Source organism: Prionailurus viverrinus, chromosome E3, assembly GCF_022837055.1.
Source record: "Prionailurus viverrinus isolate Anna chromosome E3, UM_Priviv_1.0, whole genome shotgun sequence".
Lineage (NCBI taxonomy): Eukaryota > Metazoa > Chordata > Mammalia > Carnivora > Felidae > Prionailurus > Prionailurus viverrinus.
The window spans coordinates 32,964,498-32,980,463 of NC_062576.1; the positions used below are offsets into that span (position 1 = coordinate 32,964,498).

At 56.8% G+C, this 15,966-nt stretch overlaps 1 protein-coding gene across 18 annotated transcripts in view; it reads right to left on the bottom strand.

The window, feature by feature from the left end:
* Positions 1 to 846: 846 nt before the first annotated feature.
* CIITA (class II major histocompatibility complex transactivator) overlaps positions 847 to 15,966 on the bottom strand; it is a 47,328-nt gene continuing 32,208 nt past the window's right edge. For 7 of the 18 annotated variants that reach the window (XM_047837533.1, XM_047837534.1, XM_047837530.1 and 4 more), the window contains 10 exons: positions 14,273 to 15,923; positions 13,264 to 13,422; positions 12,310 to 12,381; positions 9,714 to 9,794; positions 9,033 to 9,125; positions 7,347 to 7,433; positions 4,855 to 4,938; positions 4,591 to 4,674; positions 3,878 to 3,984; positions 847 to 3,142 (listed from right to left, as the gene is read on the bottom strand). In XM_047837533.1, coding sequence (XP_047693489.1) covers positions 3,909 to 3,984; positions 4,591 to 4,674; positions 4,855 to 4,938; positions 7,347 to 7,433; positions 9,033 to 9,125; positions 9,714 to 9,794; positions 12,310 to 12,381; positions 13,264 to 13,422; positions 14,273 to 15,923 — 2,387 coding nt within the window. In that variant the 3' untranslated portion in view covers positions 847 to 3,142; positions 3,878 to 3,908. The other 11 variants (XR_007147635.1, XR_007147634.1, XR_007147637.1 and 8 more) reach the window with 11 other exon arrangements.

A 15,966-nucleotide genomic window follows, 5' to 3' on the forward strand; every position in this document is an offset into this window, starting at 1 on the left:
GGCTCCGTATCAGGACTCACAGCTTGGCAAGCAGAGCCCACACTGGTTCGCAGCCCCCATGTGCCCCCTTGTCCAGGTGCCTTTGTGCAGTGCACAGACCGCCCAATCACGCCAGACAGCCCTACCTGGGGAGTTTTTTTAAATTGACTAAAATACATGACTTCCCAGAGCAGGCACCTTGAGCATTCTATTGAGTATGCTACCGTGCCCTCAGCAGATGTTTGTGGAATGAAAAAAGGAAAGAAAGCAAAGTGGTGAGGATTATTCATTCCACAAACATTTACTGAGCACTTACTATGTTCAGGCACCTTGCTGGGTGCAGAGGACAGAGCAATGAACAAAGCAGACAGGTGACCGGCCCTACTGAAGCCCACATCCCAGAACAAAAGCAGACAACACAACAAATAAACATGAAAAAGAAACGACAGACCAATTTGGAGAGTGGGAGTGAGGGGCATCTATTCAATAGGGTGGTCTGGTAGACCTTCCTAAGGAGCTGCTGTCCTTTAAACGGAGTCCTACAGGGTCAGAAGTTGTCCCAAGGGCCAGGAAGAACATTCCAGGCAGACGCAGGAAGAAAACATATTCCTATGTAATAGGGACAGCTAACAAGTATTGAGCTGTATGCCAGCTCTTGTCAGCATATTAGCTCCCTGGATCTCTGCATAACCTCCATGAAGGGGATACTGTAACTATGCCCACTTTTCATATGATGAGACTGAGGCACAGAGAAGGAATCTGCACAAGTGGTGAGCTGGGCGCTGAGCCCAAGCAGTCTAGCTCTGGGGGTCTGTGCTGCTGGCCCTAGACCGTGGTCCCTTTGAGCAGGAAGGGTTTCACACAGTATTGGCACAAAGTGATCATTACCGATATTTATCGAACACTTATTATATCCCTTGCACGGTGATAAGCACTTTACATGTATCAGCTCATTTAATAAATGGCAGCTATCATTCAAGAGTCCGAACTACGAATAATCACGGCCTCTGATGGGAATGTGTCATCTCTGAACAGACCGAAAGCAGTGGGTATGATGGTGCCCCCCCCCACCCGGCTGAGGGGTGCCAGCAGAGGCCTGCACTGGGGTGTGGGGGGGTGGCTCAGTGCTCACCCCTGTAGCTATACAAACGGGAGCCCATGGATGGCATGCAATCTCCAAATCCGGGATCCCCTGAGGAATGATGCCCCAGCTATTTAAAACCCAACCCTGGGGGCAGCGGGGTGGCTCAGTCGGTTGAGCATCTGACTTTGGCTCAGGTCATGATCCCGCAGTTCGTGAGTTCAAACCCCGCATCGGGCTTCCTGCTGTCAGCGCAGAGCCGGCATCGGATCCTTTGTCCTCCTCTCTCTGTGTCCCTCCCCCACTCGCACCCTCTCTCTCAAAAACAAACAAACAAAAAAACCTGGGTCACAACGCCTGGTGTCCTTTGCAGCTTGACCGAGAAAAAAGGCCTCCACCTCTTTGCAAGGACCGAATCCCTCTGACCCTCCTAACTCCTGCCCCCCAACTTTGGGAAACAGAGAGTTGGGACCCAGGCATCAGCGCTGGTGCAACTATAGCCGAACAGACAGCTCCCCCTGCCACCAGGAGAAAGCAGACTTCTCCTGAATCAGGACTTCTGACCAAGTGGGTCATGCTCCAGCAAAAAAGCAACAACAAGAGCCGAGCTGGCAGCGCTCTGTGCAGATGGCAAAGCTTCTGGTCCCTTCCAGGCTCACCTCGGCCAGGGCAGGATTGCAGCTTGACTGAGGAACAGCTCCCAGCATAGAGCAGAGGAAAACATCCCCTCTGCAAGGCTTATGGTGCTTCAACTTACTGATCCCCAAATAACAAACTGTCCACCAAAGCTCAGGATGCCATAGAAAGATCCTTTCCAAATAGACAGGACTTGGGGCCAACGTGGTCTCTGCTGGGGGTGCTGTGAGGAGTGGGGGGCTGTAGAACCCTGGCCCCTGTCCTACCGAGCAAAGAATAAGGAGGCGGTGATGCTTTGTGACTCCCAAGTCTGGGTTATAAAAAGGATGCTTCTCTCTGTGGTCCATGGTTCCTGTCCCTGTCTCTCTCTTCGGTTTTGGGTGATCGCCCTTCAGCACAGCCACGGTGCTAGGAAGAAGTCCAAAGCAGCCCACGTGGAAAGGTTCTCCTCTGGCAGTTCCTTAGAGGAACCAAGACCCTAGCCCCCCGACCCCCAGTCAGCACGGAGTGACCAGGCCTTCAAATGATGCCAGCCCCAGCCTTCAAGCTGCCCCAGCTGACACTGAGTGGGGCGGAGACGAGTTGTGCACCAACCCCCCCCCCCCCCCCCCCCCCCCCAGCACAGCGCACATAACAGGCGTGTGAGCAGAGTAAACGTGTGTGTTGTTTTAACCCACTGCATTTTGGGGTAGTTTGCGATGCATTTAGATAACCGAACAGCGGGCACCCCCCACAACGGCGATCGTGGTAGAAACTCCAGCCGTGGACATGCGGGCCCTTTATACTGTAGTGAAAAAATGACCCAAGAAGTGAAGGCCGAGAGGCAGGTGTGGTTCCGGCCCACTCCCCTCCCCCCACCGTTAGGGCACGGTCAGCTCTTTCCGGCTCAAGTCCAGTGTGTCTGGCCGGGCGGAGCTTCGACCTCGACAAAGTTAGTGCAAAACAGTGAGTCCTGGAGACGGACAGCAGCTGCCACAGACTCCCCGCCTGTCACAGGGAAATCGGCAGGTGGGGCCAGCCGCCCGTGTCCTGAGAGCACCCGGCATCCTTGTTAGGAGAGCAGTGCAGAGAAGTGACTTCTCCCCAGGCGGACAGGGACCTGGGGAGGCAGAGATGTGGCCGCCTCAATCCCTCACTCCGGCCCGGCCACGGCTGCCAGGAGCGTCCTGTGGGATGCCTCAGGGCCCCTGGTGGCCTACGTCACCACCGGTCGTGCACCCGTCCGTTGGGGCCGGCATCGACCTGGGCCCCGCAGGAGCCTGCAGCCGGGCCTGGGTCCGTCCGCAGAGCAGGCCAAAGGCCTTCCCAGAGCTGGGTGGGGGCCGGCCCTGAGCCGGTAGGGCCGGGCGCCAGGATGCTGAGGCTCACGGGCGATGGCCCAAGAAGCACCGCGTCCACAAACAACCAGTTCAAGGTCCAGCGTGGTCGGCGTCCTCAGAGAACATGCTGTGAGAGGCCAGGAGAAGGGGTAGGTCAGAAAGCTTTAGACGGGGCAGCTTGACCCAGGATGGAGTGCTGTCAGGATGGGGGTTGGCGCCTGGGTGGCTCAGTCGGTTAAGCGTCCGACTTCGGCTCAGGTCACCATCTCACAGTTTGTGAGTTCAAACCCCGTGTCAGGCTCTGTGCTGACGGCTTGGAGCCTGGAGCCTGGTTCAGATTCTGTGTCTCCCTCTCTCTCTCTCTCTGTCCCTCCCCGGCTCACGGCCTATCTCTCTCTCGCTCAAAAAAAAAAAAAAAAAAGTTTAATACAAAAGACGGGATGAGGTGGAGATGATGGAGGAGGGAGACATCACAGGTTGGGGGAGCGCGGAAGTGAGGGGACCATCATTGCACAGAAACCTGTAGAGCAAATGCCTATGAGGACACCGCAGAACAGCCAGCAGGCTCAAACAGCAGGGTGGCTTGGGGACCTCTAGAAACTCTTCTCAAAGCTAAGGGCTGTGGGCCGTGGACAGCCACCCCCACGCCCTGCCCCCACCTCCCACGCCTGGCCACAGGGAGGACGCCCAGAGCCCGAGTCCCCAAAGCCTTTAAAGTCACCTCCACCGATCGCAGGGGGACGCCCCAGATGCCACACGGTCCAGCTCCCACCCGCCGCCCCCGCCCGCTTTTTACGGACTCGGACTTCACATCACACTGACCCCAGCAGCCGACCCCGCGGCTCTCCCCGTCCAAGCCCACCTCAGTCACCTCGTCCCGGGCATCGCGGAGATCACTTCAGGCTGATCCGCGAATCCAGCTGCTGTAGGTGCTCGTGGACGCCAAACGGGATGGTGGGCGTCCACATCCTGCGATGGGCATGGCATGCAGGGGCCGGGTTAGAGCAGAGACGGGGGCCCGGAGTCCCCAGTGCAAGCCCTCAATTCCCTCCAACCACCCTGAGGCCCCTTTCTTTAGACCTGGTTCTGCCAATGACTTGGCTGTGCGACCTCAAAAAGGTTAGTGAGCCTCTCTGTGCCTCGTTCTCCTCGTCTGTAAAGTGGGTCTCTTAAGATCTACCTTGGAAGATAGGAGTGATTCTGTACTGGAAGCGCCTTGGAACAGCATAAAGTCCCGACACTGGACATCAGACATCGTTGGGACAAAACAATACATAAGTTGGAACCAAACTGCCACATTTTCCGGGTCCAAAATAATAGAAAACAAGTGCCTTCATAGCGTTCACCCTAATGCGTTGGCCATTTTCAGGTACCAGCCGCTGTTCCGAGTGCTTTATACACCTAGATTATTTTAAACCTCAAAGAACTGCTTGGGGGTAAGCATTGTTCTCGCTCCCATTTTATAGACAAAGAAACTGAGGCCAGGCGCCACACTGGCGAGGGCCACAGTGGGATTTGAGCTCAGGGCTCACAGGAGGGCTGGCGGCCCTCTGCCCGCCGCGGGCTGATACTTACGCCAGCGTCTCCACGTGAGGGCACTTTCTCAGGCTGGCGGCCAGCTGCTGGGCCCCGGCGGCTGTGAACTTGTTATACTGGACACTGGGGAGAGACACCCATCCTAGGGTCTGGCCCCCACTCGGGGCTATCCAGCCCCAGGCCACCACGCTCTCAGCAACCAGACCTCAGCCCCGCCCTTCCCAGGGTGCCAGCAGGAGAGCCCGCAGCCCTGCCCCCGCAAGCCCCAGACCCCGGCCACCCACTGCCCCTGGGCATACTCACTCGAGCACCCGGAGGGACCCCATGTCTGGAAGCACGTGTGCCAGGCTCTCGGCTCCCATGTCACAGATGCAGTTATTATATAAGCTGCCAAAACAGAGGTCGGGGCAGGGGCCGGGGGTGCCGGGAGGTCAGGACCCAGGGGGATCCACACCCAGCTGGATTCCGGCCCCATTTTACGGAGGGGCAAACTGAGGCCCCGAGAGCGGAGGCTGCTCCTCTGGGGTCACACAGTGAGCCCAGGGAAGCAACGGGACTTTGGCCGAAGTAGCTTCCTGGCTGAGACTTCACAGGTTCAAATCCCAGCCTCGGGGTTTGCTGCCTGTGTGACCTTTGGCAAATGACTTAACTCCTCTATGACTCAACTTGCTCCTCCATAAAATGGGCATGAGTAATTGTGGGGAGGAATAAATGAGTTATCGATGGCACAATACCCAGAATAGGACGGGCATGTGGAATGAACTTAATACTAGCTGTGGTTATTACTACGTCTGGGGCTGGGGAGGGGGCGTGGGCTCAGGATTATATGAGTGACCGTGGATGGTGTGACCAGCTGTGGAGATAGTAGGGGAGAGAAACACTCAGGGCCAGCTCGGGTTTCTGCGGCGTATCCCCAGCTGGTAAATAACATGATGGGTGTCACTGGTGCGATAAGCTGTACCCTCATCAACAACCGTCTTTTTAACAAGCCAGGTCTGCCTTGGTCCTCACTTCAAGGCCACAACTTGGCCATGACTCAGCCTCAGGGCCATACTGCCAAGCTGCATGTAAAAAGCAGCAGGTCTATACTGCAGCAAAGTGGATTCAGGCTAAGCTCCAGCGTCCCCCTGATGTCACAGGTTGGCCGGTACCGAGGGGAGGAAACAGGTCAAGGCTTTGCAGTTTCTTCCTGGGGTGGGTCGTAGGACCCAGGAGGTTCCCCGTCTGCCCAAGGACAGAGGATTCTTCCCATATTTCACTGATGCCAAGATATGCAGGTTCATATTTGAAGATCGTTGAGATCAGGATGTGTCTGATAATGAATGTTTAATTAGCAGCGTGTTGTCCTCTTAATGGGGTCTTACAGTGGATGGCATCTTAGATTGCATAAAGGATGAGGTCTTTTAAAGTGGCAGATCAGAGATTGCCCCGATATGCCCCACCAAAAGCCCCCTCCTGACCTACGAGGGCCTCCCTGCTCAATCTGACCTCCCCTACCTCTCCCACCTCATGTCCCACCCTGTGTCCCTCATTCCCGGGAGCCAGCCACAGTGGCCCTTCTGGCAAAGACTCGAACTCTTTCCCACCTCAAGGCCTTTGCATCTTCTGTTACCTCGTCCCGGAATGCTTGTCCCTGAGCGACTCCCACAGAAAGGGAAGGGGCTCCTGACCTCCTGGGTGAATTCACTACTTCCATTGTACCCGCTTGGGCCCTTGTTTGTTTCCTTCCCAGCATGAGCGCTAGTTTAAAATATTTGTGCCTATGCTTACTTATTTATTATGCATGAATAATGCATGAATTTATTATGCATGAATAATATAATGCATGAATTTATTAGGCCTGAAGGCAAGAACCGTATCTGTTTTGTTCATAGCCGTATCTCCAGTTCCTAGCACAAGTTCTGACCCATGGTTGATATTAGAGGCAGTTACATGCCCTGCACAACTCTAGGAAGTGCCAATCCCATAGACTGCAAGTTGCACAATATACGACCCACACAGCTGCACATGGCAACCCTGGCTGGAAGGATAAAAAATGGATGTGTCAATAACTAGATGAACCAGATACCATCTCCCTTGGAAACAGGACTCTGGCTGTCTTAGGCGGGTGGTGAGGGCTGAGGAAGGAGCAGGAAACTCCTCCCAGCCTGGGGAGAGAGGAGAGAGACGGAGCTGAATGACTGGGGCTCTGGTCCAAGCTCCCCCACCCCCCAATCTGTCCTGGGACCATCAGGGAGCCAGGCAGGAAGTAATCATAGAGCAAGAGGTGCTATGCCAAGGCCCACCAGAAGGTGGCGGTGCAGGCACTGTGTGAGCAACTAGAGCCAGCCAAGGCTGCCTTCTAGAAACCGGCACCCTGGGCAAAGGCTCAGTCCTGCCCTCCCCTGGGGAAAGAGGACCAGTATTTATGGTGCACCACAGCCAGGCACTGAACCAAGCCCTTTCCATAGGCCACTGGGATAGTACCCGTTTTCCAAAGGAGCCAACAGTCTCGCATGAGTAAGCAATTTGTCTAGTTTGCCAGGTGCTCTTTTCCCAGGACCTGCTATCCTCTCGTTGGCGGGGGGGGCGTCGTGGCATGGCCCAGCTGCAGGGGCCTGTGCTCATACTGGATTTTCGGTCAACCCCCCCCCACCACCTACCACGATGGTGGTACATCAGCCACGCAACAGTCTGCAGGAACTGCCTCTGGCCCCGGTGCTGGGCTTTGCACCTGCACAGAGCGGGGCTCTCAGCCCTCCCCCAGCCCACCAGCTCAGCGCCTGGTCGATGGGGGAGAGGGGGTGCCCACTCACCTGAGCCTGAGGAGGGACGCAGCCAGCGAGGGCAGGGCCTCGGCGAGCTTGCAGGCGCCCACGTCAGTGATGTTGTTCTGGGACAAGCTGCGGGGACGGGACAGCAAGGGCTTAGCACCAAACTTGTGCCCACCCACCCCGGGGTAGAGCCAGGGAACTCTCGCTTCCTCCTCACAGGGTGGCCCGGAGCAGCAAACACGTGCCATTCTGCCTCGAGGACGGTCGTGGGGAACAGGCTGTGAATGGCGCTGTGGGTAATGCGTGCTCTTAATAAAGAGATACTGTTCTGTCCTGTGGCTGAGTGGGAGGCGAGGGTGAGAACCAACGAGAAAGAGATCACACTCCCCCCCGCCCCCACACACACACCTGTTCTAGGATTGGATACCATCCCCCTTCACCCTTCGGCCCACAGCTCCACACTGTAAGTGAATAAGTATTCGTATTGTTTACTGCCAGATCTGTTTTGTTCCTGACTGTATCCTTGTGCCCACATCGGTGCAAAGTACATGATAGGTGCTCGGTATGTAAGTGGGGAAAAGATGACAGGAATGAAAGGTAGGACAGGGAGGGAAGGAAGGAGGTAGGGGGCGGGCAGGGAGAGAGGGAGAGCCAGCTTCCCCACAGTGTTACCTAGAATGCTATAAATTAGACGGGACGCCTCAGTGTCCCTGCATTCAAGGAAATCCCATAGTGAATCCTGCGGCTGTCCTGGGTCCTGATTATGAGGCGGAGCGTGCATAGACTTTGATGACAGTTTCAATAAACGACCATGTAGATTCTCCTACACTGTATCCATCCACTTCCCGAAACCCAGGACAGTTTGTTTGTTTTTTTCATAAATATTTATGGGGTGCCTGGATGGCGCAGTCTGTTAAGCATCCGGCTTCAGCTCAGGTCATGATCTCATGGTTGGTGAGTCCGAGCCCCACGTCAGGCTCTCTGCTGTTCGTGTGGAGCCTGCTTCGGATCCTCTGTGCCCTCACCTCTCTCTGCTCCTCCCCCACACCCTCTCTCTCTGTCTCTCTAATAAACATTAAAAAAAATAAACGTCTGCTATTTTGGTAGTGTTTTGGTGACAAATCCTAGTCTGTTTTTCCTCCTTCACCAGCCCCCTCCTCCCTGTCATTTTCTCTCCCTACGTGTTAATTATGTTCATCACTGTGCACTTCATAATTATAGATTTATTTGTGTGCTCACTTGTTTACTAGGAGATCCCTGAGGTCAGGGGCATTGTTTTGTTTAAAGCTGGGAAGCTGGGTCTCCAGGCCCTCCAGTGGTGCCTGCACAGGCACAGAGTAGGCGCTCCTGGAGCATTTGCTGATTAAAATCTTTTTTTTTAATGTTTATTTATTTTTGAGAGAGAGAGAGAGCATAAGTGGGGGAGGAGCAGACACACACACACACACACACACACACACACAGAATCTGAAGCAGGCTCCAGGCTCTGAGCTGTCAGCACAGAGCCTGACGCGGGGCTCAAACTCATGAACTGTAAGAACATGAGCTGAAGTCGGACGCTTAACCGACTGAGCCACCCAGGCGCCCCGTGCATTTGCTGATTAAATTAGCACGATGCTCGAGCGCACGCGTGACTGCATCAGGGAGCAAGTGAATGACTGCATGGCTGGGTGGACACGAAAGAAAACGAAAGCCAAATGCCGCAGGAGGGGCAGCCCCGGCACTCACTTGAGGGTCTCCAGGGCCTTGAGCCGCGGGAAGGTGGCCGACAGCTGCTCGACACCCTCGTCGCCAATCTTGTTCTCGCTCAGAGAGTCCAGGCTGCAGGTGGCATCAGAGGGAGGAGCCGTCAGCCGGGAGCCTGGAGGCCAGCTGACCAGCAGCCCCCTCCCATGCCCACCACCCCCCACCTTGGACACGCCACAGGCAAACTTTTGAGAGCCGGTCTTCGTCCCCCAGGGGCGCCAGCTGGCCAACAAGGGGACAAGGTTCTGACTCTCCAGGGAACTGAATCATTCCTCCCCCCCCCCCCCCGCCCTCCTTCACCCCTGGAGGCCTCCTGAGCTTTGACAGCTGCCTTAACCTCTTGGGATCACCATCGTGCAAGGGGATTGTGCTCCCCGACCCCGCCTCCCCATGGGGAAGGTGGGAACAGCACGTGAGATCCAGGACAGAAGAGTCTCAAAGGTCACGAAAGGATTCCACTGTTTTGTTACTGGGGATTCTCATCCATAGCTTCCCTGTGGTGGGGGCCTCAGGCCATTCCTACCAGCCGTACTGAGGAGGCAGCAGGAGAGAGGGAGGAAGGGCCAGATACAGAAAGACTTTCTTTGCACACCTTCCTCAGGGCCAGGGTTTGGGGTTATTGAAACCAGAGGTCGCAGGGAAGGTACCCGGGTCCATACTCACTCCAGATGCTGAAGGGAGGAAAAGGCCTCGAGGATCCTCACCAGCTTGGGAAAAGCCTGGGGGCCTGAGACGGGGCCCAGCCTAGGAGGCAAAGAGCAGACGTAAGAGCCTGGAACAGCCATAGCACCTTAATTTGGCCCCAGGGTAGGCTGGAAACAGCACAGAAGGCAGGCACAGAGGTCTCTTCCCCTTCCTGCCTCCCTAGGGCCTTCCCTCCCCTGACCCCCACCAGATGCCACCCAATCCCTTTTGTTCCAAAGCGCCCCCAGGCCCCAAGAGGCCAGCTGGGCTCCTGGCCTGCGGACGTGGTTCCCACATTCTGGCCTGACAACCCACCAGTCTTGAAAAAACACGGCTTACTTATTTGCCATTACATTTTACTAACAAAACTGTTTATGGAGCACTTATTACGTGCCAGGCACATGCTGGATCCTTCGCTCAGATTAGATTTCATCTCACCCGCACAAGGACTCTGAGCTGAGGGCGCTTCTTAACCCCGTTTTACAGATGGGGAAACCGAGGCACAGAGAGGTTACCTAATCCACACAAGGTCTCACAGCCTGGATCGACATCCACGCCTGACCTCCAGGGAATGAGAAAAATAAAGACACCAGAGGGCTGTTTTGTCCTGCTCTTAAAATACAAGGTTAAGCGTCCCCAATGTGAAGACCGGTCTTTGATTCTGAAATGTCATAAAATGCCCTTTCCTACAGAAAAACTTTTGCTTGTTTGAACGAACACCTTTGATAATGATGAAAAGATGGTAACTGAAATCTCAGTCTGGGAACCGCCAGCCTCACTAAAAGGTCACGAGGCGGGAGGAGTCCAAATTCTGATTTGAACTACGGGCGATACCACTTGGCTCCCGTGGGGCCTTGTGGGCAACTCCCTTCACCTCCGTCTCTGTGTCCTCAGATTCAGCCCCCATCTCAAGAGCTTGTCGGAAGGATCACAGAATTCACGCATCGAATGTCGATTCCGTGTCTACAGACGTGTAACAGACAGAAATCCTGGCCCTCATGGAGATGACAGTCTGGGGTGGGGTCCGGGGGGCAAGACGGATGAAGAAATCGGTAAATTGTCTGGTGCGGGAGACAATAAGTAATACAGAGAAAAGTATGGCAGTGAGGAGGGTGAAATCGTACTTTGACACATGGGAGTGAAATGGCCTCGCTCAGTGGAAACCAGAAGGAAGTGAGAAAGTCTGGGCGTGGGGCGTGCAGATACCTGGGGAAGAGCATTGTGCGCAGAAGACACAGGCCGTGCAAAGGCCCAGAGGCCGGTTGGTGCCTAGCGGGGTTGGAAGCCACCCAGGAGACTCATAGGGCCGGAATGGAGTGAGCAGGGAAGGCGGCCCGGGAAACTGACGGGTGGGGAAGCAGATGGGGGCCGAATCCGGGAAGAACCCTCTCCCCCAGCAGAGCCCACAGCCTCATCTCCAGGCAGATGGGGCCTGCGTGCTATGTGGCACCGCGGCTGCCCGTCACACACCCGAAATAGGTCTTTCCTTCCTTCCTTCCTTCCTCAGAACTTTCTCGTGGCTTCTGGCCTCCAGGTGGCTAGTCTCCTGGTTCTGGGCCGTTCCACTTCACAACTCTTGTTCCCCAGAACACAGTTTCGGCCTCAAACTAGGGGCTTTTTATGCTGAAAATACTTCAAAGCCAGAAGGGGCCCTTGGTGATTGTTTTCATATATTTCCTCTTTTCAGCAACATTGTTGTCTCTGCACAAACGTGGCACCTTGTCTCTGTTCAAAACAAGAAATGCTTGGCTTTTTCTGGGGCACGGGGGAGCAGAGACCACGAGGGGCAGGCTGCTTGCGGGGGACCAGCGGGGGGCCTTGGGCAAGTCGCTTAACCTCGCTAGGCCTCAGTTTCCTCATCTGCAAAACGGGGGAAGATAGTGACTAGCTCCCGGATCACCTACGAAATGCGTTGAGGACACTGTAGGCGTTTAATAATTTCTTCCTAATCATTAGAGGTGACTTTTAGATCCCTAACCAGGATCGCCACGAATTTAGCTTCTTCCTCTGTTGGGGCAAGAGCCCGACTGACCTGACTTCTGTAACTCCGGAGAGTTGACACCCTCCAGGCCTCAGTGTCTTCATCTGTACAATGGGGAGAGAGTAACCATGCCTGCATTCTGCATGGCCTCCCCGCCTGGCTCATTCCTCCTCCGTCCTCAAGCTTCAACCCTTCAGTCACCTTCTCTGCAAAGTCCCCTGTGACCTTCCCCTCAAATCTGTACTCCCAGCCCCTGAGTCACTGCCACTGACCGCAGGAGGTCATAATTGTCTATTTACACTAGACTGCAGCCTCACCGAGGACAGTAGCCTGGGTCAGTTGAGTATATCTGCCCAGTGAATGAACGGGAAGAAGGACGTTCAGCGGTAAACGGGCCATGTAGCTTCACACCCGAGAAACTGCAGCCCCAGCCTTGACCGGCCAGGCCCCAGATGCTGGATCTAGTGTCCAGAGGGGCGAGGCCAGAGGCTAAGAATGATCTGGGGGACCCATCTCCATCCGGGTGGCACAGGCCCAGCTAATGCTAGATGAGACGCCTCGTGGGGACCCGAGACGATTCACTCCTTTGCTTACGCGAACTCTAGCTTCTTTAGATCCCGGACCGCAGGGAGTTCTCCAGCCGTATCTTCTGAAGAACTTCTTGTCCTGGAGAGAACGGGCGGGCAATGTTAACGGGGAGCAGGCTCCTCGCCTGTCACTGAGCCCCTAAGTATCGCAAGATGCCTGCCCCCGTGTCCCCAGATTCCCCAGAAGGTCTGCCTTCCTCGCGACTGTTGTGGTCCTGTTAGAGACACCTCAGAGGGGACGCCTGGGTGGCTGAGGCGGTTAAGTGGCCGACTTCCGCTCAGATCATGACCTCACGGTTCGTAAGTTCCAGCCCGGCATCGGGCTCTCTGCTGTCAGCACAGAGCTTGCTTCAGATCCTGTCTCCCTCTCTCTCTGCTTTTCTCTCTCTCTCTCTCAAAAAAATAAACATTAAAAAAAAAAAAAAAAACAAAAAACCTCAGACCAGGACATTAGGAAGGATTACTGCAGGCTTCATGGAAAAGAGCCTCTGGGTAAGCACTCAACAATACCCAGCCCAGACAGCACGTAGTAGGTGCTCAAACAATGGATGAGGGCAGAATGAGAAAACGTTGTTCTGTCCTCAAGTTTCCTCTGCCCCCTGGACCTTAGAGCTCTGTCATCCATAAAATGGGAAGGATCTGGGCCCCGGCTGCCTTGAAAGGTGGCCATCGATATCACTTCTGTTACCAGAAGGAGAAGGCATTTCCTTAACTCTAAGCAGGGAATCTCTCGCTGGCTTTGGCTGAGAACGAATGGGGTTCGTGGTGGCAAGTTTTGGATGGCACACAGCGTGATCGGTCCTGGAGGCTCCGCCCAGCGGGGGAGGGGTGGCCACTGCCTGGAGGAGGGCACAGGATGTCCCAAAGGAGAGGAGGAACACTAACGGCCAAGTTAATATTGGGTCCTGTCTGTCCTCAACCTGCATGTTCTGAGCCGCTTCTCATGCCTCTTCCTCCTCACCTCTGGATCTGCACGAGGTTGCCCAGATCTTCCACATCCTTCACGGACTTGGCCTTGAAAGGCTCGATGGTGAACTTCTCCTCCACCGCCCGGAGCAGCTTGGCCTCCCCACGCTGCTGTAGAGACTCCCACAGCCCCACCATGTCACTCAGCGCAGCCCTGTGGAGGAAAGGCCTCAGACCCAGGCACAAGGACCGGGCTAGACCATAACGGAGGGGCAGCTCCATGAAGGGACCTCCTACCCATTCAGATACTTTCTGTTCCTCAATTGCATCCCTACTGCAGGAAGCCCCCCAAGACCACTCCAGCTCTTATTGATTCCTCCCTTTTCTCAACTCTCCCAGTGGTTTTGTTTCCCTTTTTGCTTTGGCTACCAGGAAGCCCCGTGCTAAAATCTTGGTGGAACCACTACAGTGGTTTAGGACCTTACGGCTTGGGTAATGTATGTTTAGGCGGCTGGTGAGAGAGATTCTCTGTAGATTAGGCTGAAGTGATCAAACACATCCCTGAAGGATTTAAATGAGCCAAGTTAAGGGATCAAAGGGCTACGTAGAGTATGGTCAGATGTCAGTTCTTGAATAGAAAGCAGAATGGAAAAGGAGAGAATGGAGGTGGGGGAAGGCCAAGGGGTGGCTGTGGCCTCGATCTCCCCATGACAAAATTGTGGCTTGATTAGGGGACAGCGAGAAGAAAATGAATTTCAGCCCAGATCAGTCTTGGATTCTAAATGTGGCCCCGTGCCTGGCACGTGACAGGCCTCCAAATAGTGGTGGAAGAGGCTGCTCTTCCCTCGCTGTGTGACCTGGGGAGAGCTGCTATCCCTCTCTGAGCCTTGACTTCCTCATCTTAAAAAAATGGAAGGAATCACCCCTGCCCCTGCCCCTGCCTCTGCCCCTGCCCCTGCCCCTGCCCGGCTACGGTACATAGGAAGTGACGCCCCGCAGAGCCAGCACTGGGCACAGCCCCAAGACCATAAGCGGAAGCCCCCTCCCTCGGCCCCTGCCCCCACCTGAAATGGGTGACGCAGCTGAGTCCCACGAGGCTCCCCAGTCCAGGGGGGTCAATGCCAGTGCTGCAGAGGTCCAGGGAGAAGTCTCGGCCCGCCGCCTCCAAGGCGCTGCCCAGGACATAGGTGTGGGGAGGCGTGAGCCGGGTGCCCACGAAGGAGAGGCGGGCGGGGAGCCCCTGCACCACGTGCTGCCAGAGCCCAGCGTCCAAAGTCTCACGGGTGCAGTGCAGCAGCTCCAGCAGCTGTCCGGCCCGCAGCGTCCCCGGCTGCAGCCGCTTCAGGTACCTGGTGAGCACTTTCTGCTTCCTGTCCTTCAGGGTGGCCGCGGCAGGCCCCGCCAGGGCCCCGAGGCAGTCGGCGTGCGGCTGGAAAACCAGCCCCGCCAGGAACCGCGGCACGCCCTCCAGCCAGTTGTCGTAGGGCCTCTTCTTCCTCGGGGTCAACGCCAAATACTGCGGCAGCTCCTTGTCCTTGATGTCGCTGCTCAGGGCCAGCCACACGGCCCCCAGGAAGCACTGCAGAAGGAAGCTGGAGAAGGCCAGCCCCACCGCCGCGGCCCCTGGGGCGGGCTGCACCAAGCCCTTGGCCACGGCCCAGGCCCTCGCCTCCGCCGACGGGAACTGGCTCTCCAGCAAGGTGCCCCGGCGTCTGCGGCCCAGCTCCCAGGCCAGCCTGGCCAGTCCCGCCAGGGCCCCCGGGGGGCTGTCGCGGGCGGCAGGGCCGAGCAGGCCCACGTAGAGTCCCGTGAGCGTGGAGGGCAGCTCCGTCTCGCCCCCCAGCTCCAGGAGGGCCTCGGACAGCTGGCACACGGCCCGGCACAAAGTGGGGCTGTGGCAGTGGCTGAGGAGGAAAGGCTGACCCTGGAGGAGTTCCAGGGCTCTCTCTTGGCGCTCGGTCGCCCCTGCGCGCTCCAAGTAGCGTGTCAGGTAGGTCTTGGCCTGCTCGGCTGAGAAGCCGGCCACCTCGAACAGAGCGTCGGCCTTGCTCAGGCTCTGGGCCAGGCGGCCCCGGGGCCGGGCCGTGAGCAGCAGGGTGCAGCCCCGCAGCAGCTTACGCTGGAAGAGGCCCGCCAGCAGTCCCCGGACGGAGTGGGGCTCTGTGCACACGGGTCCACACGCGCTGTGCAGGAGGCCGTCTTGGCCTTCGAGGCCCTCGGAGGCATCCAGGATGAGCAGAACCCGGTCGGGCCTCCTCCAGACGTAGCTGAAGACCTCATCGTCCACCGGCAGCGGCCGGGGGCCCAGGGAGAACAGCAGATCCTGCAGGCGGTAGGTGTCCCCCCCACGGTCCAAACAGTGGCAGGGGAGGTAGAAGACGAAGTCGTACTGGGGCAGCTGGCCGCGGGCCCAGGCCCGGCTCGCTTCCCGGGCCCAGCGACTCTTCCCCTGCCCCGCTTTACCCAGCACAGCGATCACCTGCGTCTCCCGCGGCCGCCGGCGGTCACCCCCCGCCAGCAGCACCTCGGCCAGGCCCCCGCGGGCCGGCTGCCGCTCTGCCCAGTCCGGGGTGGCCAGCTCCCTCTCCTGGCTTTTGCTGCTGCTCCTTTCCAGCCGCGCCCTCACCAGCTCCACCTCCACCAGGATGCCTTCCGGGCCTGCGGGCTCAGCCTGGTACATGTCCCGAAGGGTGCTGCAGAACTTCTCCACCCGCTCTGCGAAGACCCAAGGGTGCGTGTGTGTTGGGCGGCGAGGGTG